Raw genomic sequence first — 21,934 nt, 5'->3', positions numbered from 1 at the left:
GCATTTTAAATCCCTGCTGAATACTGGAGAAGGAAGTTTCCTTGGAAGCAGCCTAGTCAGAAAGGTGAACATGACATGCAGAGAGGTCTGGTATCTCTATTGGAGCAATGTTTCTCAATCCTGGCTGAACATTCCAATATCTGGAGGATGGGTGAAATTCAACCACTGGCTGGGCCCACCCCAAATCAATAAAATCAACCCCTACAAGTAAGACTCAGGCATCAGTATGTTTTGAAAAGCTCCTCTGGGGAATTCCCTGGCAGTCCAGTGGTTAGGACTCTGTTCAACCCCTGGTCAGGGAACTAAGATCCCACAAGCCACCGTGGCTCGACCAAAAAGAAATAAAAGCTCCTCTGAAGATCCTTATGTGCAGCCAGAGTTCATTAAAACTGATGTACGGTTGATTTAATGCTTTTTTAAAAATGAGGTTTTTGAATTTTTTTTTTTTTTTTTTGGCTGCATCGGGTCTTAGCTGCGGCACACGGGATCTTTCGTCGTGGCGCGCAGGCTTCTCTCTAGCTGTGGCGCACAGGCTCCAGAGCGTGAAGGCTCACAGGCTCCGTAGTTACCGCTTAGTTGCCCTGCAGCACGTGGGATCTTAGTTCCTCACCCGCGTCCCCTGCATTGGAAGGCAGATTCTTAACCAGTGGACCACCAGGGAAGTCCCTTGAATATGTTTTGCTTTAGTGACATCACTGACAAATATTTCAATGTATTCAAGCTCCCTTTGTTCTATAGATCCAGGCTTCAATTTTCTATAATTAAACTAAGTCTTAAAACTGAGCTATGTAATAGAAAGGCAATGGGACTTCTTATCCCTGGACGTCTCCGAAGTTCAGTCAAGGGACAAAAAATGGCTGCAGTAAATCAAGATCTACTTCTTTTTCTCCCACTCTAGCTTCTAGTAGTCTGGATCAGTATCATTGTTTTTACTTCAATTTTGAGGAAATTTGGAGAACTGCTAATATCACAGAGGGAAAAATATGTATACAATGGAGATTTTATTTCTCCCATACTACCTAATTGGAGTAACCACGCAGGAATACATAGACCCCAGGCATAATCAAATTACCTCTGTAAAGTCTCGCTGTAAGACTATTTTTGGAAACTAGGGATTTTCCAGATTAGCGAAAGCTGTGACGTTGTCACTGGCTCAGGCCTGAGTTTCGCAAGGGAAGCTGCTAAAGCAGCTGCCCTCCTAGTCAATACGAAGCCTTCGCCTTACTTCGAAACCCCTGTGAACCACACGCTCATCGGGGAGGTTTTCGTTTTTTGTGTTTTTTTTTGAGCCGAAGTAGTTCACATCCTGTTTTCTAAAAATACTGTAAGGCACCTTTCTCCAGATTCCTTGCGGGTCACTTTAAATTACAAGTTCGTCCGTACACGACATCGGAGTAGCCACTTCCACCCGCCAATGTGGGCGAAGGGTCGACCCTTTGTGCTCGCCGAAACTGCGCCACCTAAATGCGAAAAGTTAGGAGAGGAAGAGAGACGGGAGCACAGGGACGCACGTTCTAGACAAGCTGCCAACGCGCAGGGGTCACAGTAAATTTTGCAGACTCGAACTTGGGGATAAGGTATCTTGAGAAGCTATTTTGTTAGCCTCCCTTATTATACTTGTGGTTTAAAATATTACAAACGAGGCGGCTTGGGATTGTTTCAGGAAATAGATCACCTCCTCGACCACTCTGGAAGCCCAGCGGAGAGAGAACCCAGGGCACCCGAGCGTCCCGCCGCTCCCGGGCCAGCGCAGGATTGAGGCGCCGCGGGTGGAGTCGAGGCCTGAAGGGACTAGTTGGCGCACGCCGGAGGGGCGTGGTGACGTCAGGGCGGAAGCGCACGCTGCGTGAAGCGGCCCAGAACCCGGCGGTCACGGGAATATCCGTCGCGCCGAGGACGCTGGTTAGTCTCTCTCCGGGTTCCGGCTGCGTTGGGCGTGCGTGCAGCTCGCTGAGACCATGGCGTCCGGGCCTCACCCCACCGCGACCGCTGCCGCCGCCGCCGTATCGTCGGCCGCCCCGAGCGCGGGCGGCTCCAGCTCCGGCACGACCACCACGACGACGACCACGACGGGAGGGATCCTAATCGGCGACCGCCTGTACTCGGAAGTTTCGCTCACCATCGACCACTCGCTGATTCCGGAGGAGCGGCTTTCGCCCACCCCGTCCATGCAGGACGGGCTCGACCTGCCCAGCGAGACGGACTTGCGCATTCTGGGCTGCGAGCTCATCCAGGCCGCCGGCATTCTCCTTCGGCTGCCGCAGGTCAGTGCTCCGGCCCCGGGCCGACCTGCTGCGCCTCCTTCTCCGCTGCGTCCCGGTACCGCCAGGTCCCGGCCGGGTTGGGGGTGTCCCCTTGGGGCTCTCTAGCCGCGGGTCCCAGCCGGAGCACGGGCGTGTCGAGAGTGGGAGGGCGCTGGGCGACGAGAAGACGGGGACTGGAGCTGTTCGCGGCGGGGAGGGGGAGGGGGAGGGGAGCGAGCGGCGGCGGCACAAAATGGCGGCGGCGCCTGGTGCGGGCCCGCCTGACCCCTGCGCTTCCGTTCTTCTTTCTTGTCTGCAGGTGGCGATGGCAACGGGGCAGGTGTTGTTTCATCGTTTTTTCTATTCCAAATCTTTCGTCAAGCACAGTTTCGAGGTAAGCAGAGCGGGGGCGGGTGAAGGGGGATTTTTTTTAATCCGGAAATGGGAAGGAGGGCGGAGGTGGTGTCAGCAGCCAGTTTTTCCAGAAAGGGAGTGGTTAGTTTCAGGCCTTTGTACCTAGCTCTCACCCACCGGGAAGTAGAGACTTGAGGAAAGTGTTTTAGAACCAGAAGATGGATCCTGAGCCCAGGTGCCCTGTGATCAAGGATTAGAATTTTCAACCAAATGCAAAATTCCTGTGAGATTGAGCTTGGCTCTGGATTCACAATTAAGGGGAATTAAGCAATAAAAAGAAAGCATTACGCTAGCATAGCTGGTAAGCCTATGGCCTAGAAATGTCAACTGCGATTTCATTTCACTAAAGGTCTTAAAGTTCTCAGCTGTGTCCTAAAGTTTTTTCAACAAGATAAGTTCCTTAGACCTTGAGAGGGGCACTTTTTTCTAGCAGTACTCTGTAGTGCCATAATCTCACAACTTTTTATTGGATCGTGGTTCTTTCAGATTGTTGCCATGGCATGTATTAATCTTGCATCAAAAATCGAAGAAGCACCTAGAAGAATAAGAGATGTGATTAATGTATTTCACCATCTACGCCAGTTAAGAGGAAAAAGGTAAGATTGGCATTATTGAACACAGATCTCTTGATACAACTGTGCTGTGCACCAATCATCAGATCAAAACATTCTTTCCTCTCAAGTTAAAACCGATGCAAGGGAAAACTGACTTTAATTTAGGTGTTAAAAGTCACATAGGAACACGCTGATACTTAATTTGAAAAATCACAATTAACCAGTTATCTAAAGTTTGTAGAGGCAGTTGCGTTTATGGACAATCCTAACAGTGCTGTGAAGCCAGTCCTGTGGTTTAAGATTAAACAAGAAAGGGAATACGTTTGACTCAAGTGTGAGTGTGTTCTGTAAGTTATTTTTCCCCTCCCTTCTCTGGAAGATTGAAGGCTGGAAGTGTAAACACTGCAGTTCAGGTTAATACTGTGGCAAAATTTTGTGTAGATTGTTTTTCCATGGGAAGTCCCAGTTAATTCCTTACCAATTGAGGTTGGCTTTTGTTAGAATACTTCTCAACATTGAACTACGATATATCCTATAATACCGGATCTGAAAGGACTGCAGGATGATAAAGTTTGGAGTCAAAGGGATTAAACAGGTATTTTGTTTTGGTCAGGTGACAGTCTCAGTGAGTGGGTTGCATTTAGATAAGGCCCATTTATCTGATCTTATAAGAAAATAGAGACCAATATAGTGTTGTCTTTTAGGTGTCGTGGATACCTGCTAACACTTTATGTGTTCGTGCGAGGCAGTACCAAAAAGTTTTAGTTGCAGTGCTTTTGTCTATAGATGATCTCTAGTATGTGCTACAAAAGAATATACTTGGTGTACATTAGTTCTTGTGTTTGCTTTTTAAGGAATTGTTGTGATGTTAGATAAACTTGTACTGAGTTTGAAAGGAAGTTAGTTATAAAAGGATTTTAAGTCGTTTTGGGGTTAGGTAACCGGTTAGTACCCAATTAGTATCTTACGTGAGTGGTCTTTTTGCTGAGTCTGTAAGTTGGCAGTAATGGAATTATTCAGAGACAAGCCAGTAGTAACCTTAAAATCTGAAACATTGCTACCCAGATAGTTTTCACAGCATTTTTCAGTTTTCTGCATTCTTTATTCTGCCATCTTTTCTCATTAACCGTAACCATTTCCAGGGATAGACTACTTTTTTTAGTTTTCATTTTAAAATATCTTTTCGCTTCTTAGTGAGGAATCTCTGAAAATTGGGAAGTTTTCAAATTGGTATTTAGCATGTTCTGAGCTAAAACTTATATTTAGATCTAGGTGATTCTTCAGGGTGTTTAAACAAAATGACACTAATAAAAAGGTTTTGTATCTTTCGTCAAAGGATTCTGTGTTTGCTTAAAGGAAATAGTTTTGTTAGTATTCTTTGGACCATTGAGCTCACTATTATCATTTAGTATTATCTACTTTGAAATTTTTCTTTGAGTAGTCTTCTTTGATTTCAGAGTAGGTCCTCTTAACTATAAAAACCTTGGAGTTTAAAACATCTCACCTGATTTGACTGTCGTGTCTGATGTAACTGGTTTTTTTTTTTTCCCTTTTCTTTCGGTCATTATCGCAGAGAAATTGATTGTGTCTCAATCTTAGAAGTCTGATTATAGCATGAAATTTAAAAGGAGTTGTTAATTGCATGGAAGTCTTTTTTTTAAGGCAGGATGTAAAAGTGTTCTATGCATATTACAAGTTTACTCAGACAGGTAGCTTGTATATGTTATTAACTTCAACTCTTTTTTCCCTTGCAACCGACTATACAGCGACCAGCTACATTTACCAAAGCCTGGGTGATGTGGAGTGGTACATAGCGATGAAGCTGTCGTCATGGCAACAGTGAGTGAAGTATCGAAAATCCCCAAGGAGAAGCCAGTGCTCTGAGAATAGGTCACTGGAATCGGGGACTAACAGGTTGGCCACTGGTGAACCATTTAGAAAAACTCCTGTTTCTTGTTATAAGCGTTTGTCTTTGCTGTCCAAGTTATTAGAACGATAGTTTAGTAATTTTTTGCATAGGTTAATGTTATTAGAAAGTACTATCAATATCACACTTTAGTTAGGTAGAGTATGTATCAGTTTGTCTTATTGGTGCTATTTATTTTAATTTAGTTTATGAATAGCTTTAAATTGAAGTGTGACCTTGGTAATAAAAAAAACAGAGGCATCGTATTTGTAGACTTTAGGTCACTGGATTTAAGTCCTGACTACATATTAGAATCACCAGAGGAGCTTTTAGAAAGAACTAATGCCCAAGCCCCATCCTGGATTTTTTTTTTTTCCTCTCTTCAGTTTTTTGTAGTTTGGTTTTTTAAGCTCGGAATAAATGGCTGAATTTTAAAAAGTAAGATTGCTTTTTTGTTTCAATAGTTTCTGATTATAATTTGCTTTTGAGATGTAGCATACTCCCAGCAAATTAAGAGTTTTATGTAGTTTTAAGGCACCTACCTTCATACTATATAAGGCTTCTCTAAAAGAAGACAAATATTCGAAGCCTGGTGCAACCCACTCATTGGTGAATATGGTGTGGTATTTTCAACATGCATATAGATCATAGATTAGAGTTGGAAGGGAAGAGATCTTGTCATTTAGTCAGTCTTCCTCTGCATTTTATTTTGGTGGCTTGAAAACTGTTTGTTTAAACACTGGCAAAGAAAGAACGTTCTTTTGAGGTAGGAATTAACAAATTTCTGTAGGTTGAGTAGCAGTCTGCCTTCCTGTAAACTGATCTCATTTAAGTACAGTCTCTTAAAGAACTTGTTCTTCATTTTCTTGGTCCTTTGTACCACGTGAGTGAGACAAACCATGTTTGGATCTGCTCCTAAATTTGTTGTGGTGGTTGTATTTCAAGATCATGCTGAAGGAAAAATAGCTATTCTGAGAGACCAGATAATAAACGTCAAATGACCAGAACTCAGAATTTCATACTAAGACTAAAATTTGAAAGTTGTTCTTTTCATATAAATTAATCTGAAAAATCTGACCAAGTTAAAAGAGGAGGGTAGGTAGAGTTAGGTTTGGGTATTTTTTGATCATGAAAATTGTTTTCTGAACAGATGGTTTCTTTTAAAAAGATTTAAAATGTTACCTCTTCAAACTTTTATTGGAAAGGAAAGTTTACCTAATTGGGGAGGAAGAAATTCTAGTAAGCCTTAATTCAATTTGATGTACTTATTACCACGTAAGGTACTAGTTGATACTTTAAAGAAATCATTTGTTTAGGCAGTCTGAATCTTTTCTTACTGCTGTTATATGGGGACACATTTTTCTACTTCTGATACAAAATAGTCTTTGTAAGTAGTGTAAATTATATATTCATCGAGCCTTTGATTTGTGAGGTAAATCCAGTTCTGAACGAAAAGAAGGTATCAGATTATACACCTACAAAGTTAACTTTGAAGACTACAGGCAGTAGCAGGCCTAAGCAATAAGCTGCGTACTTAGTGGAATTATAGTAGATAGTAGTTTGGTTTGCTTAATTGGTTTAATGTTGGGATTTTGACACAAAAAAATGGGAAAGTAAAGATTGTGGCAGAATGGATGGGAAGTAATTCGCGTAAGCAGAATTAATGATTAAACCTGATTTGGGACTAATAGCCATAATTCAAATGTTTAGTTGGTTGATTGCAAGAAAATGAATTTTAACAGAATTTGAAATCAACTCTTAAAGCAAGTTTAGTAAGAGGTATAATGAATTTGTTCAACCTAAGTGGGAAAAAATGAGACAAAACTGCTTTTATAATAATTTTATAAGGATTCTAATGGTGCAGTTTACTGTTTGAGTTGTACGTTAAGGGTTAAGGTGATGCGCAACCATAACACCAGAGGTATTCTGTCTCCTAATGAATGCCTGATGAAGGGGCCATCAGATAACTAGTCCATTTGACTTTCTTTTCCACATTTTCTGTTTTAATATCTGAAAAATCATAAACCTTAAGATCTTTGGAATATGTTTTCATATATATATTAATTGTTATCATTTGAGTTAAATTTGATTTTTTTCCAAAGAACAATGAACTTGTAGCCTATTTGTCCTGATAAAAATGGGTTCATTATTATGTTTTTATGTTAGAAATCAGCTCCCTCCCCAATTGGTGGCCGCATTTCTCACACCTTTCAAAGCTGTAAGAAGAACTGAATTGAGTGAAGGCCATTTTAAATGTTGTTAACGTGCTGTTTTCCATCTTGTCAGCTTTGCCAACTTTTGTCTTATATCCAACTTGATAGAAATCGTATAGTATAGAATAATTTAAAATAGTTTAAACATTCCAGTTTTATAATTTGAAATAGGAGAAAGAATGGAAAATAAATATGGTAGCTGATTGTTTTTACTCTGGTAGCATATCACTACAGGATAATGTAGCTTATTTCAGATTGTTTTCTGATCTTCAAATGGATATCTAGGTTTTTGGCTAACATGGGCTTAAATTTTTCTGGATTTGGTGTGCATGATAAAATGAGCTATAAAGTGGGGGCAATGTTCAGAATGACTGTCTTTTTAAAATGTTGTGTTCTGCCCAGAGCAAAAACTCTTGAATCTTTTGGCTGAAAATAAATTGAGTATGGGGAAAAGTATTTAATTGTTCTACCCAGATACATACCTTATCAGGGTCTTAATAAAAACGTATTTGTTGTTGGTTGGATCTAAGAATGTCTCAAATGAAGGACATTGGGACATTTTATAGGCTTTAAAGTGAAAGTCTAAGTCCTGACTGACTTCTCATTAAGAAACTAGTTTTCAATTTTAAGACTTAAAGATGTTTTAATTGAAAGCATTTTTTTCCCAAAGGATTGAACCACTGATATATATCGCCTTCTGCATCATAACTTTTGAAGCTATCATAATTTAGTCTGGCACAGAGACCTTGAGTACTCTTCTAGTTTCTTCATTATGGTTGGTCTTCCCATCTCTTTTGCCATTGCATACTAAAGTTAGTACCTAATAATGACAACTCTGACCAAATTTTGGCCTGGTTTTATTGATGACTTCGAATTTTAAATCTGATTTTTAAAATATTTCTTTGGTAATTGAGCTGAATCTATAGTTTCCAGATTATTTTCTTTAACAGCGATTCTTAGATCAGTTTATTTAAACAAATTGCCTATTTAGGGGAATCTGAATTAGCTACCCACCGTTTTATCTCCTAATTTTAATTTTGGCGTTAAACTAGCCAAGAGTTGATATTTTATAAAATGAGTAAAATCACTATAATCTTATGAGGTCTTTATAATACATATTTTCAAGAGCACATTAGTTTTGTTCCTGGAGTCTATGGAGACTAACGAGGTTTGTGGAAATAAATCAGGCTGTCTATCACCTAATATATATACCTAAAATATCTGGATGAAAAAAATCAACAAGGATGTATCTAAGAGCATTAGAGTGAATTTTTTTCATTGCAGGGTTTTGTTAGTAAACTAGGAACTGAGTCTGGAAAGTATATATTTAATTAGTATAACTTGGACAGCACAAGATTAATGCTTTTAACTTGTTTGCAGGAGTTTAAAAAGCTGGTTTCTGTTGCCAATAGTTGGTTGGAAGGGAAAATGGAGATGCCACAAATAAAATTTTTTGGATGTGCAAAACAGTTTTGATTTTATTTCTTACAAACTATAGGACTCCAAGCCCCCTGATCCTTGATCAGAACTACATTAACACCAAAAATCAAGTTATCAAGGCAGAGAGGAGGGTGCTAAAGGAGTTGGGATTTTGTGTTCATGTCAAGCATCCCCATAAGGTGAGTTGTAGAATACAGAAATAACATTCGTAAGTATTAGGGATTTTCTTAAAATTTTATTTTACATGAATTTATATTTGAGAGTTGGTTGTAAAAAGCAACTTTTTGGATGTTGATATTTATCAGTAAAATGGGAGTTGAAAAGACTTGGGTTCAAATCTTCACTCTTTATTTTGTTCTTTTTGCTTCTGAGGTAACCCAGTTTCCATACCTAGAAAACGGAGATTTTTAGATATTAGCCAAGGAACAGATAATACGTGTATCTGCAGAAGTATCTGACAGTATGCTACCCTGTTGCATGGTGAAATGCTGAGTGTGGCTGCTCACTTTTAGCATTATTGAATGTTCTTGGGTTTCTCCAGTGTCTCTTGGCTTCCATATGCTCAACATAAGCTGTAGCACAATGGTTAAGAGAACAGGTGCTTTGGGGGCAGGACCATCTGCACATAGAAACTTGTTTCTGCTATTAGCTGTGTGACCTAGGCAGATATGTTTCTCAGATTCCACATCTCTAAAATTGTAAAATGCGAGTGATAATACAGGTCCAGAAAGATCAGAACTGAGGTAAACTCATTTATATGAGTTTTTTTAATTTATCACACTTTAGTGTGATAAGCTTCACTGTAGAAATATTAGGGTTTGATTACTTACCCACTCTGAGTTGTACATACATAATATGTATCATACCCATTGTGTAACTTTAAAAATATAGCAGTCTCTAGGTGTTTTTTTTTTTTTTTTTACGGTACACGGGCTTCTCAATGTTGTGGCCTCTCCTGTTGCGGAGCGCAGGCTCAGCGGCCATGCCTCACGGGCCCAGCCGCTCCGCGGCATGTGGGATCTTCCCGGACCAGGGCATGAACCCGTGTCCCCTGCATCGGCAGGCGGACTCTCAACCACTGCGCCACCAGGGAAGCCCTTCTAGGGTTTTTGTACCTTGGGAAATTAAATAATCAGTGCCTGTCACATGAAACTTAGATACTCTTCTTAACTGATTTAACTTCCATTTTTTTTCCTGCACGATTTTGGAACATTACGTCTCCATATGAACTCTAGTAGCATAATAACCTACATTGACTCTCGGGTACATTTTAGTTGGTCTGTATTATTTATACAGTTTATAGAAGAATTAAAACTTGCACCTAACATTTTCAGTTACTTATGTTCATTGAACTCTGTACTCTGAAAGAACCACCAGTATGCTAAACTGAGTTTTTTTCCCTTGTCCTTCAGATCATTGTTATGTATTTACAAGTCTTAGAATGTGAACGTAATCAAACCCTGGTTCAAACTGCCTGGTAAGTTGCTTTTTTACATTTCTTTCCTAGCCAGGAAAACAGAAGCAGAAATAAAGTAAGTTTCATTTTCCCTTTCCAAAATAATGAGATGAGTTTGTTTTGGTGCTTTTTGTTTTTTTGTTTTTTAATGAAAAGGTAAATAATGCTTATTTCTGCTTCCTGTTTTCTTGGCTTGACTAATTACTTTTAATGGAGAACTCAATTTAACTTTGTTCTTTTTTCTACTCTTTAATTAAAGGGTAGTCCATGATGGTAAGTCATAGAACTCTGCCCTCTGCACTTCAGCCCATGACCTCAGGATGGCCTGATTGGCTGCCCTGCTCTCCAGCCAATCCAGTGCAAGCTCTCATCCGAGATTCACTGAAGTGGTCCATATCCATCTGGCAGCATCTTCTAGTTCTGTCGGGGTGTCAAAAGGATTTGTATATTTGCTTCTAGAAGTAACTCTTCAACATGCCTATGTATTTAATGTATACCTGTAACTATCAAAATGAATAGTTCATTTTTGATAGATTTGTTGTCCAGCCATTATGAATTAAATGATTTTTGTTAGGAGTTTGACTAGATTTCTATTTTTTTTTGGTATGTATAGCATGACTTCTACCAAAGGAGACGGCAGCTTAAAGTGGGCACCATTACCATACTTGAATTCATAGCTGCTGGGCTATTGGAGGCAATAGTATTAGAAGAAAGAAGTACTTCATTTTTAAGAGATGTATTAACATAGCACTTTAGAACTTACTTTGTGTGATTTGCAGTGCTGACTTAAAGTTAAAACAAGGAGTTCGTGGTTCAGCCACAACTACTGTCTTAAGACTGTTGATGATGTGCAGTACTTAAGTGATGTAATTCTTATGTTCTGGACTTAATGACTGCCATGCTTTTTGGGCTCAATAAATATTAGTAATACTAGAAAAGTCTCATTACTTTTATAAAATGCATGACATTTTTTAATATATGTTCTATAAAACAGATTTTTAGAAGTTTTCATGGGTAAGGAATTTTAAGAAATAGTCTTTTAGTTAACCTTTTGAACTATTTGTAAAATTTCTTCAATACTTTAGGAATTTTGTGGGGAGGGTTCACTAATATAAAAGTCCAGTAATTTGTTAACTGAAGTAGTTACTGCTTTTATTTATACTTAGTCACAAAAAGGTATGTAAACAAGGCTGTTGTATGTGTTTGCTCTTCACTTCCCAACCCAGGTTTTCTGAAGTAGCTTACTTAGCTTTCTTAATATAATTTGGTGAGTGCTTACTGAAAATGCCTTTTTTACCCCTCTCACGGTATTGAGTTTTTGAAAGAACTTGATTGACACTGCTTTTCATTGTGGATAAAGGAGAGATGGTCAGTAATTAATGGCTTGAAGTATTGTTGGAGTGGTTTATTTCTGAAACTGGTCATGTCAGAACTGACTTTCATTGCTTTTCATAGAAATATGTTTTTAAAAAACTTTACGTTCTATTTGGAATAATAAGGAATTATTTTAAAGGACTTTGCTTATATATATAGGAGACATGAAGAATGATTCTAGTGTTAAATTCTTATCTCTTACTGATTTCTGAGTTAAGAATTGTTATATGCTAGAATATTGAAGATAAAAATATGAGAAGAAAAAAGAATAAAGTAGATTGAGTCTCCAATTTTATGTAAGCTTCAGAAGAACTGGTTTATTTACATACAAAGCTTATGGTTGAAATATTTTTCAGGAATTATATGAATGACAGTCTTCGAACCAATGTATTTGTTCGATTTCAACCAGAGACTATAGCATGTGCTTGCATCTACCTTGCAGCTAGAGCTCTTCAGGTAGGTTATATATATAGCCTGATATATATGTTCTATAGTCCTGTAGGGTAAATCACAAGAAGTATCAGTTCTCCTAATAAAAACAGTGAAAATTTCATGTAAACTATTCTATTTTTATGGTTTAGATTCCATTGCCAACTCGTCCCCATTGGTTTCTTCTTTTTGGTACTACCGAAGAGGATATCCAGGAAATCTGCATAGAAACGCTCAGGCTTTATACCAGAAAAAAGGTAATTCTGTTTACTAGTGTTTGTGTTAATATTTTGTCAGTGCTAAGAATCTAAACTTCTGTAAAAGAGAAATATTAACTTCACTTTCTTCAACAGCCAAACTATGAATTGCTGGAAAAAGAAGTAGAGAAAAGAAAAGTGGCCTTACAAGAAGCCAAATTAAAAGCAAAGGGATTGAATCCCGATGGAACTCCAGCCCTTTCAACCCTTGGTGGATTCTCTCCAGCCTCTAAACCATGTAAGATTAATTCAGGATTGAAATGACTTGAGTACTGAAGATGTATGGTTATTAGAAAGCCTTAGCACTTAACAGTTGCATAGAAACAAAGATGTTAAGAAGCTATTACTGTTTTCTCTCATGACAGCCAACTGAGGACTGATACTTGGATGGTATTTGGAGTCACATTTAGAAACAAAATTGGCCCTCTGTAAAATCTAATAGTTAACATGCCTTATTATGTTTTTTTAACAGCATCACCAAGAGAAGTAAAAGCTGAAGAGAAGTCGCCGATCTCCGTTAATGTGAAGACAGTCAAAAAAGAACCTGAGGATAGACAACAGGCTTCCAAAAGCCCTTATAATGGGTGAGTGTACTTGAGTTAGAAAAATGGCCTGAGGAATCTTTTTATGTGTTTAATTTCTAACATACTTAGTATGCAACTAAAATATTGTGTGTGTGTGTTTTTTTTTTTTAAGTGTAAGAAAAGACAGCAAGAGAAGTAGAAATAGCAGAAGTGCAAGTCGATCAAGGTCAAGAACACGATCACGTTCTAGATCACACACTCCAAGAAGACAGTAAGTAAACACTCTCTTAGGGAAAGCAGTCTTATTTGGAGTAAAAGTTCTGGCTTTTTTTAAAAAAATTGCACGTAGACTGTTCTCAAAGTTAGGCTAGATTTAGTCTTAATAATGAGGTAAATTGTGAGAAATGAGTTTGGAAATACGCTCTGTAGGCATGTGGCTTTTTTGTTTGGTGGTGGTGTATGTATGGCATTCTATTCTGTTTTTGTCCACGTTTTTTGAAGTGTAGGGCCTGGCTGACCACTTAATAATTAATAACCACTAATCAGGACAGTCATAGCCAAAGAATCTTCACTAATTAGCTTTATAATTAGATGGCTAGCTACTTGTGGCTCTTCAGTGGTTCTTTTGAGCGTGTGGGAGATAATTCAATAAATAGCTATCTAGGGCACTAAAAATTAATTACTCCCCTCCTTGGAATATAGACATACAGTAAATTTGTTCAAGATTTGTCTAATATGTGAACAGGCTGGAGGAGAGGTAGTGAGGGGTGGGGAAATACAATAAAAGTCTTCAGTCTGGCCTGTTACTGACACCATTTGATAGTTTTGTTTTGAACCTGCTATGATGAGCACCACCAAAACTAATCTGTTCCCAGTAGAAACTGAATCTAAACCTCAAATTTCTATTATCTAAGTTATAATAATAGGCGGAGTCGATCTGGAACATACAGCTCGAGATCAAGAAGCAGGTCCCGCAGTCACAGTGAAAGCCCAAGAAGACATCATAATCATGGTTCTCCTCACCTTAAAGCCAAGCATACCAGAGATGATTTAAAAAGTTCAAATAGACATGGTCATAAAAGGAAAAAGTCTCGTTCTCGATCTCAGAGCAAGTCTCGGGATCACTCAGACGCTGTCAAGAAACACAGGCATGAAAGGGGACACCATAGGGACAGGCGTGAAAGATCTCGCTCCTTTGAGAGGTCTCATAAAGGCAAGCACCATGGTGGCAGTCGCTCAGGACATGGCAGGCACAGGCGCTGAATTTCTTCCTTTGAGCCTGCATCAACTTTTGATTTTGGCTATCTACAGTGTGATGTATGGACTCATAATTGAAACAAACAATTAAAAGCAAACTGATTAGGATTTGATTTCTTAAAATTCTCTAGGTCTCTAGAAACACTGAGGACATTTTCTTTTGAAAAGAACTATGTTTCTTTTTTGTTTGGTTTTTTTTTGCACATAAAATGCCCTAGCAGTATCTAATTGAAAACCATGGTCAGGTTCAATTGTAATTATTATACTTGTGTATTGTTTATTGCTATAAGAACTGGAGCGTGAATTCTGTAAAAATGTATCTTATTTTTATACAGATGAAATTGCAGACACTGTTCTATTTAAGTGGTTATTTGTTTAAATGATGGTGAATACTTTCTTAACACTGGTTCGTCTGCATGTGTAAAGATTTTTACAAGGAAATAAAATACAAATCTTGTTTTTCTAAACTGCTTCATACATCTTATTTAAATAAATTATTAAAAAGAGAAAAGTTTTAATAGTAAAATGGCTGTACTGATTTTCTGACAGACCTGTTCCTTCTTCCATTACATAAAGTTGGAGATTAAAATGTAATTCTTACCTGCATTGGTAGCTATCATAGAAATCTTCTCTGTATATATGGAAAAAGCAAATGGGTGTGGCCCAACAATGTAACATTAAATGTTTAATTGTAGCATGAAACTAAGAACTTGATTTGCACATAAATGGCACCATAAGGTTATTTTAAGTCGGTTTTAAGTACTATTGCAAGGGTGAGCAAACCAGAACTTTCAACATGACAGCAAATTAGAGACAACTACTGCGCGTTAACATTTTTCTTGAGGTATTTAATGACGATTTTTATCTAAGCTAGGAGAGCTAAGTGATAAGGTGAGCCGCCCACCCCCCTGGGCTGGCTGTTAAAGTCAAGTCTGACCACAAAGAAAAAAAGCCAGAAGTCATAGCCAAAGAATATTTTTAGAATTATTCACATGGAGAGTTATTTCCCCAATATTTTGGAAGTCAATTTAGAGATCGTAAAGGCCATAATAAATAAAATATTGCTTTATAGTTAAAATTTTCCATTAAAATTTTCACCCATCTTGATTACTTACCTTGTTCACTAGACTTGGCTCCAAATGACTTGTTGCTGTTTTAAAAAATCAAATACACCCACAAAGAGAAGAAGATTTACTGCCACTAAGGATGTTTAAAAAGAATAGTTACAGCTTCTGAAGAGGATTCCAAAGATTTCCGAACACATTTCAGCAGTGGCGGGCACTGGGGCTGGAAAATGTAGAAAGCCTCACAGGGAGACAAGATTCACTTGGATATAGAAATGTCGGGTATGATACTTAATCAGTTACATTTCTGACTATAAAAACTAACTAACATGGCCTAGTATGAATGAGCAACTTCTGGAAGGATTTAGAGTGTTCATTTAGAGTGTTCTTTGTACATGTGCTTTTATGATAAAATTGCTAAACCGTAACAGTACTTGTGCAGAGCTTAAACTGCCTCTAAATAGCAAACAGTTTCTTTCCTTTACAAGACTGGCATGAAGAAAAGCACAGGCAAATGTCAAGGCCCTGTTTAACAAATTAATCCTGAATTCTTAGTAGTGTAGAAATTTTTACCTGCTCTTTCCTTGTTTGGAAATAGTACGCGGGTGAAGGGGTTTTGTGAAGATGGAAGGTATGGAGGATACATCTGCATGTGAGGTGAGGGTTGCATGTTAGACGTTGCTTTGAGATGATAACTTTTCCTTGTGTCCTAATTTTTGTCCTGTGCTGTTAGTGAATCAGTTTTCTAGGTTGTCAAGAGCTTGACAACGCTATGCTGCTGTACCCAAATTGAAAAACTTAATTTTCAGACTTTTATTAGGGGGAAGTCGGGTACCCACCTCTTGGCTCCAAAAGTAATGATCAGTTCTAGGTCAGGCAATGTTGTTTATACCTCACCATTCCACCTCCCACCCTTACTTGGAAGAAAATCCCAGACAAATGATTTCATCACGTATTTCAGTCCAAAAGGTAAGGGCTTTTTAAATGTCCATAATATTTTTATTATACTTAAAGTAACAGTGTGTCTAACTTAGTATTCAGATTTCCCTTACTGTCTCTCATTTGTTTTTATAATTGGTTTGTTCAAACAAGGTCTATATTTGGTTTAAATCACAGATTGTCCATCTTTTTTTTCCTTGAAATTTAAAGAAATTGGGTCATTTGTCTTGGAATTTTCCATATTCTGGGTTGGCCGATTGTAACCCTATGGTGTCCCTGAACACATTTTTCTGCTCCTTGTAGATCTCAAGGCTTGGTAACTTTAATTTTTTTTTTTTTTTTACTGAAGTTCAGAAGTCTGGGAACCCAGGCTAAACGTACTAAATTGCGGCCTCATTCACCAGGTATCTCACCAAGTTCCTGATGTTAACACATTACTTCTTGTACCTCAACAGCCTTGTGTGTATGCGCCCCATTTGTGTCTGTCCGCTCACCTTTGGTTTCCACTGCAGCTGTAAATCTACAAATAAGATGTTTGGTATTCATCCTAATGATTCTTAATACAAGCCCTTTCTTGGGGAAAGTCGAGTACCCACCTCTTGGCTCCAAAAGTAATGATCAATTCTAGGTCCAGCCTTAATCCCCTCGTGTCCCTTAGAGTAGCCACTCCTGTGGCTGGAAGACACAGCTTGACTTTGTAACCGTTTGAACTTTGTCCATTTCTGGAATAAAAGGAACATGGGCTTCCATGTCAGCTCTGCATTCAAGTCATTCATCTACTAAGGTGATGTGGCAAGTTATTTAACCTCTTGTCTGCAAACTGGCCCTTTACCTCCCAGCATTGTACACAGTATGTGTGTTAGACATAAGGGGGTTCTACTTTTACCCCTGCAATCCAAACAATCATGTTAGAAAGCACCCAACTACTTAGAGAAGTTTGAATTCTACATTTCCTATGAACACAGTTTAAAATACAGCTGTTTCAGAATGCTGCCTCACTGAGATTAGCTCTGAATCTGAACAGTACAAGATTTTAATAATTAAAGCATGAAATAAACACCAGTCTCCTTGATTCCAGCTGTCCTCTTGACCTTTCTGCTTTTGCCACCTCTGCTCAGGATAATTCTCACTCAGTTCTAAGGACAGGAAATTCCTAACCTGCCTGGTTCTATGTCATCAAATTCCTCTCCTATATCAACTATCATCTCAATAGTAGGTATAGTAGCATTTCTATCTGTACGTCTTTGCCACAGTCCTTCAAACAGTAGCTAATGATGTATTGGAAACGTTAATCCCATGTTGTTCTAATACATAAAACTTGCAGTGGTTTCTCATTTCACTCTACAAACCCGACTCCAGCTGTATGTGATCTGACCCCTGCCAGCCTCTTCCATCAACCAACCTCTCCTCCTCTTCCTCAAATGTGCACATCTATTCCTGGTCCTTCCCACTTGCTGTCCTCCCTGCTCGGGATGCTTTTCTTCCACATCTTGTGTGATAGGCTTCATCATTCAGGTCCCCTCTCCAGAAATAAGCCCCTCTTGACAACCCCCATCAACGTTCTATTCCTTGCTAACATTCAGTTCTTCATAATGCTTGCCACTATCTGAAATTACCTTATTTTACTTTGTCGTTGACTCTCTTATTAGAATATAAGCTTCAAGAGAGCAGGAGAAATGTGATTTATTCATTACTGTATGGCCCTTACCTAATCCTACAACAGTGCTTGGCCTGTACTAGGATATGCAATAAATAATGAGGAATGAGTGAATTTCACATACACTAATTTGCTGAATGAGGCTTTTAAGCCCTCATCTTTCAAGTTTGAGTGCATGCTCTTATTCCAACTGCCCTTCAGTGAATGTGTATATTCCTTTTACCAGGTTCTAGGGTCCTGGAGCTCACAGGCAAAAGGGGGCAGATAAATAAACTACAGCCCAGGGGTAGCCAATTGGTGATCCATGGGCCGAATCTTAGCTTGCCACGGGTATTTGGTTTGTGCAATGTTTGTTTTAGTGAACTAGCTGCTAACATTTTTAAATTGGAAATACATAAAAACCTAGACCTCCAACTTTTTTATAAAAATTAGAATACATGAGATCTACAATCCCTCAAGGCAACAACTGACTAGCACCAAGCAGCCCTCCGGTTGGGGTGCGCACACTACAGTGTGTTATAGTTCTGTCTGCTCCCTCTTAATGGCAACAGCGAAGCAGGTGTCAGTTTGCATTTATCACTGTGTGGACGGTGGTATCTTTCTTGGATCCTACGGCTTTTGCTCACTGATGTTACCTGCCTGAACGTTGCAGTAGACCCCTGACATCTCGAAAGATATCCAAGACCTATATGAATCCCCACATCTGTGAATGTGGCATTGTTTGTATAGGCTCCTGGGTCAGTTGAGAATCAGATTGTGTACTGTGCCCAAAATCTCTCCACTAGTTAGCTGCAGTATAATGTGGTTTACCTTTTCAAACTGGAATTCCTCACTCGGGCAGCTGTTTCATTGCTGGAGCACTTACAGAAAAATTCCACAAGTGGGTTCTTCCTGGTCTTACGTAGAGCATATGACACATCAGATCTTTGAACAGAGCACAAGGCACATCATAATGCTAAGCCACCCTGAGGTTTAGTATTCCACCCTAAATTACAAAACTAATTCTCCGCTCAAAATATATTCTTTTCTTGGGCTTCTTGAAAAAAAACCAAGTTTCATTCATTGGACAAGAACACACACACACGTATGCATGTACACACATGGGGGCTGGTATATTTGATGTATATTAACTTGAGGTGTGCAACAGTGACTCAATTTTTAAAGCTTACGTTCCATTTGTAGTTATTATAAAATATGGCTGTATTCCCTGTGTTGTACAATATATCCTTGTAGCTTATTTATTTTATACATAATAGTTGGTACTTCTTAATCCCCTACCCGTCTTGCCTCTTCCCTCTCCCCACTGGTAACCACTAGTTTATTCTCTACATCTGTGAGGCTTTTTTGTTATACTCACTAGTTTTATTTTTTAGATTCCACATGTAAGTGATATACAGTATTTCTCTTCCTCTGTCTGACTTATTTCACTTAGCATAATACCCTCCAAGTCCATCCATGTTGTTGTAAATGGCAAGATTTCATTCTTTTTATGGCTGAGGAGTATTCCATTTTGTGTGTGTGTGTGTGTGTGTGTGTATATATATATATATATATATTACATCTTCTTTAGCCATTCATCTGTTGATGGACACATGTTGCTTTCATGTCTTGGCTATTGTAAATAATGCTGCTGTGAACACTGGGGTGCATATATCTTTTCGAATTAATGTTTTCATTTTCTTCAGATATATGCCCAGGAGTGGAATTGCTGGATCATGTGGTAGTCCTATTTTCAGGTTTTGAGGAACCTCTATAATGTTTTCTACAGTGGCTGCACCAATTTCCATTCCTACCAATACTGTACAAGGGTTCCCTTTTCTCCACACCCTCCTCAGCATTTGTGGTCTTTTTGTTGTAGCAGACGACATTTTATACACGATTGAAAGTGAGAGTCAGTGAACTTGAAAACAGTCAAATTGCAAATGTCAAGTTTCTACTGTAATTGCATATACACCTGATGATAGCTTTCATGATAGGTTTCTACCTAGAGAAATAAGGGTAGCGAAAGTCTTGATGTTCAGGTATGTGGCAGATAACCTGCATATAATTAACACCTGCTTGCAGGATACTTGCTATCTGGGTGGAGACAAATAAGTTTTTTAAAAGCCAAGTAACATCCAAAGTAATCCTGAGTATACTTTAGGTCCAAGCAAGCAGTACACTGAGGGCTGAGTTCAAGAAGGAAGAGGGACCGCTGTGGCCTAGGTGCCTCGGAAAGTTCATAGAGAATAGGGAGCATGGGCTGGGCCTAGGATGGGAAGGATTTAAAAGGATAAGAAGGAAGAGGCAGTGTAACCTTGAGGCAAGATTCGAGTTATAGACTCAGGGCAGCTTGGAGTGTGCCCCGAGAGGGCACACTAGGCTTGTTTGCTCTTACAGGAGGGGCTCATTAGGGGCATAATGAACTAATATTGGAGCAGAAATGGTGAGGCTTATGGAGTCAGACTGCCTGGGGTCCGCTAATTTTGCACATACTACTTAACCCCTCTAAGCTTCCATTTCCCAGCCGTGAAGTAGTCATTGAACCTGCTGTATTCAGATTAAGGAATTAAAGGAATCGTGCATATAATACACTTAGTGCAGTGTTAGGCTTGTAGTGTTAAATAAATAATGGTATTTTCATTATTAATATCATCAGAGGCTTGGGGATGCCAGAATAAGGTGCCTTGTAGACCAGAGAGCCGTTTTAAGCAGATGGGTGGCTATCATTTTCCTAAGATTGCCCTAACAAATTACCACAAACTTGATGACTTAAAACAAGTGTCTTCCCCCTCACAGTTCTGGAGGCTAGAAGACTGGAATCAAGGTGTCGGCAGGACCATGCTCCCTCCCTCTGAAGATTCTAGGGAAGAATCCTTCCTCGATTCTTCTGGCAATCCTTGGCTTGTAGCTGTGTCACTGCATTCTCTGCCTCCATCTTTACATAGCCTTTTTCTCTGTATGTGTCCTCTTCTCTTCTTATAAGGACACCAGTCATTAGATTTAGGGCCCACCCTAATCCAGCATGACCTCATCGTAACTAGTTATATCTGCAAAGACACTATGTCCAAATAAGGTCACATTCTAAGGTTCTACGTGGATGTGAATTTTGGGGGGACACTATTCAACTCACTACAGGGACATAAGAAAAAAAATGTTGAAAGAAATTGGAAACATTTTAAGAAACATTTTCATTTTGAAATAATTTTAGACATAAAAAAGTTGGCAAAAATACTACAAAGAATTCCTGTATATCCTTCACCCAGGTTTCCCAAATATTCACATGTTACCACACTTGCTTTACCACTCTCTCCCTCATACACACGTGTATGTGTATGTAATGGATCTGATATTTTTGAGAGGAAGTTGGTACGGTCATGATGTCCCTTTACCTGTAAGTATCTCAGTGCATACTCCCTTAAAAACAAGGACATTTCCCTTACATAGTCACAATATAATTATCAAAGTCAGGAAATTAACTTAATTGATCCCAAACTATAATCACTGAAATTTTTCACATATTGCCAATTTTCCTACCAATGTCCTTTTCCTGGTCCAGGATCCAATCTAGAATCACACGATGCCTTTAGTCCTTTCATCTGCAACAGTTCCTCAGTCTCTTTCATCACTTTAACATTTTTGTTTGGGGGAGATTTGTTTTATTTTTCCCCATATGATAGTTTGATAAATTTCAAATCTTTAAGGAAAATTGTGAGAGTAGTACAAGCACTACCCTTATATTCATTACCTAAGATTCATTAATAGTTGATGTTTTGCTACACTTGCTTCGTATCTCTACGTATCTATGTGTAGACACATATTTTTCTTTTTCTTTTCTGAACGATTTGAGTTACTTCACCCCTAAATACCTTAGCATGTAACACCCAAGATCAAGGACATTTGCCTACATAGCCACAATACAACTGTCCTCATGCTTAGGAAATTTAAACACTGATATAGTTATGTAATACACAGTTTATGTCTGAATTCTCCAGACAGTTGTAGTAATGTCCTGTATAACTGTGGGTTGGTTGTTTGATCCAGGATCCAATCAAAGATTATCTATTGTATTTAGTTGAGTATCTCTTAGGCCACATTAATCTAGAAAATTCCCCGTGATTAGATTCATGTTAAACAGTTTTGGGAAGCATACTACATAGATGATTGCATATTCTCAGTGTATCACTCAGAGGGCATATGTCAATTCGGCCCACTATCGGTGATGTTA

The 21,934-nt window shown here is 38.8% G+C and overlaps 1 protein-coding gene across 5 annotated transcripts; it reads left to right on the top strand.

Annotated features, from left to right (window-relative positions):
• Window positions 1-921: 921 nt before the first annotated feature.
• On the top strand, window positions 922-14,534 carry CCNL1 (cyclin L1). 5 transcript variants are annotated; one of them, XR_003002564.1, is made up of 13 exons: window positions 1,450-2,264; window positions 2,563-2,637; window positions 3,144-3,253; window positions 4,978-5,125; window positions 8,829-8,949; window positions 10,183-10,247; window positions 10,486-10,499; window positions 11,957-12,056; window positions 12,182-12,286; window positions 12,383-12,524; window positions 12,759-12,870; window positions 12,983-13,081; window positions 13,725-14,534. XR_003002564.1 is itself a non-coding variant. In XM_024740153.1 (11 exons), the coding sequence occupies exons 1-11, from the start codon at window positions 1,959-1,961 to the stop codon at window positions 14,071-14,073; spliced, it is 1,584 nt and encodes a 527-aa protein (XP_024595921.1). In that variant the 5' UTR covers window positions 922-1,958; the 3' UTR covers window positions 14,074-14,534. The 5 variants fall into 5 exon arrangements, 1 of the variants encoding a protein (XP_024595921.1); XM_024740153.1 differs by lacking the exons at window positions 4,978-5,125; window positions 10,486-10,499 and having other exon boundaries at window positions 922-2,264; XR_003002562.1 differs by lacking the exons at window positions 4,978-5,125; window positions 12,383-12,524; window positions 12,759-12,870; window positions 12,983-13,081; window positions 13,725-14,534 and having other exon boundaries at window positions 1,436-2,264; window positions 12,182-12,216.
• Window positions 14,535-21,934: the final 7,400 nt, after the last annotated feature.

Source organism: Neophocaena asiaeorientalis, unplaced genomic scaffold, assembly GCF_003031525.2.
Source record: "Neophocaena asiaeorientalis asiaeorientalis breed wild unplaced genomic scaffold, Neophocaena_asiaeorientalis_V1.1 scaffold50, whole genome shotgun sequence".
Lineage (NCBI taxonomy): Eukaryota > Metazoa > Chordata > Mammalia > Artiodactyla > Phocoenidae > Neophocaena > Neophocaena asiaeorientalis.
Note: the sequence above shows the minus strand (reverse complement) of the source record. Positions and strands in the feature narration are given on the sequence as shown.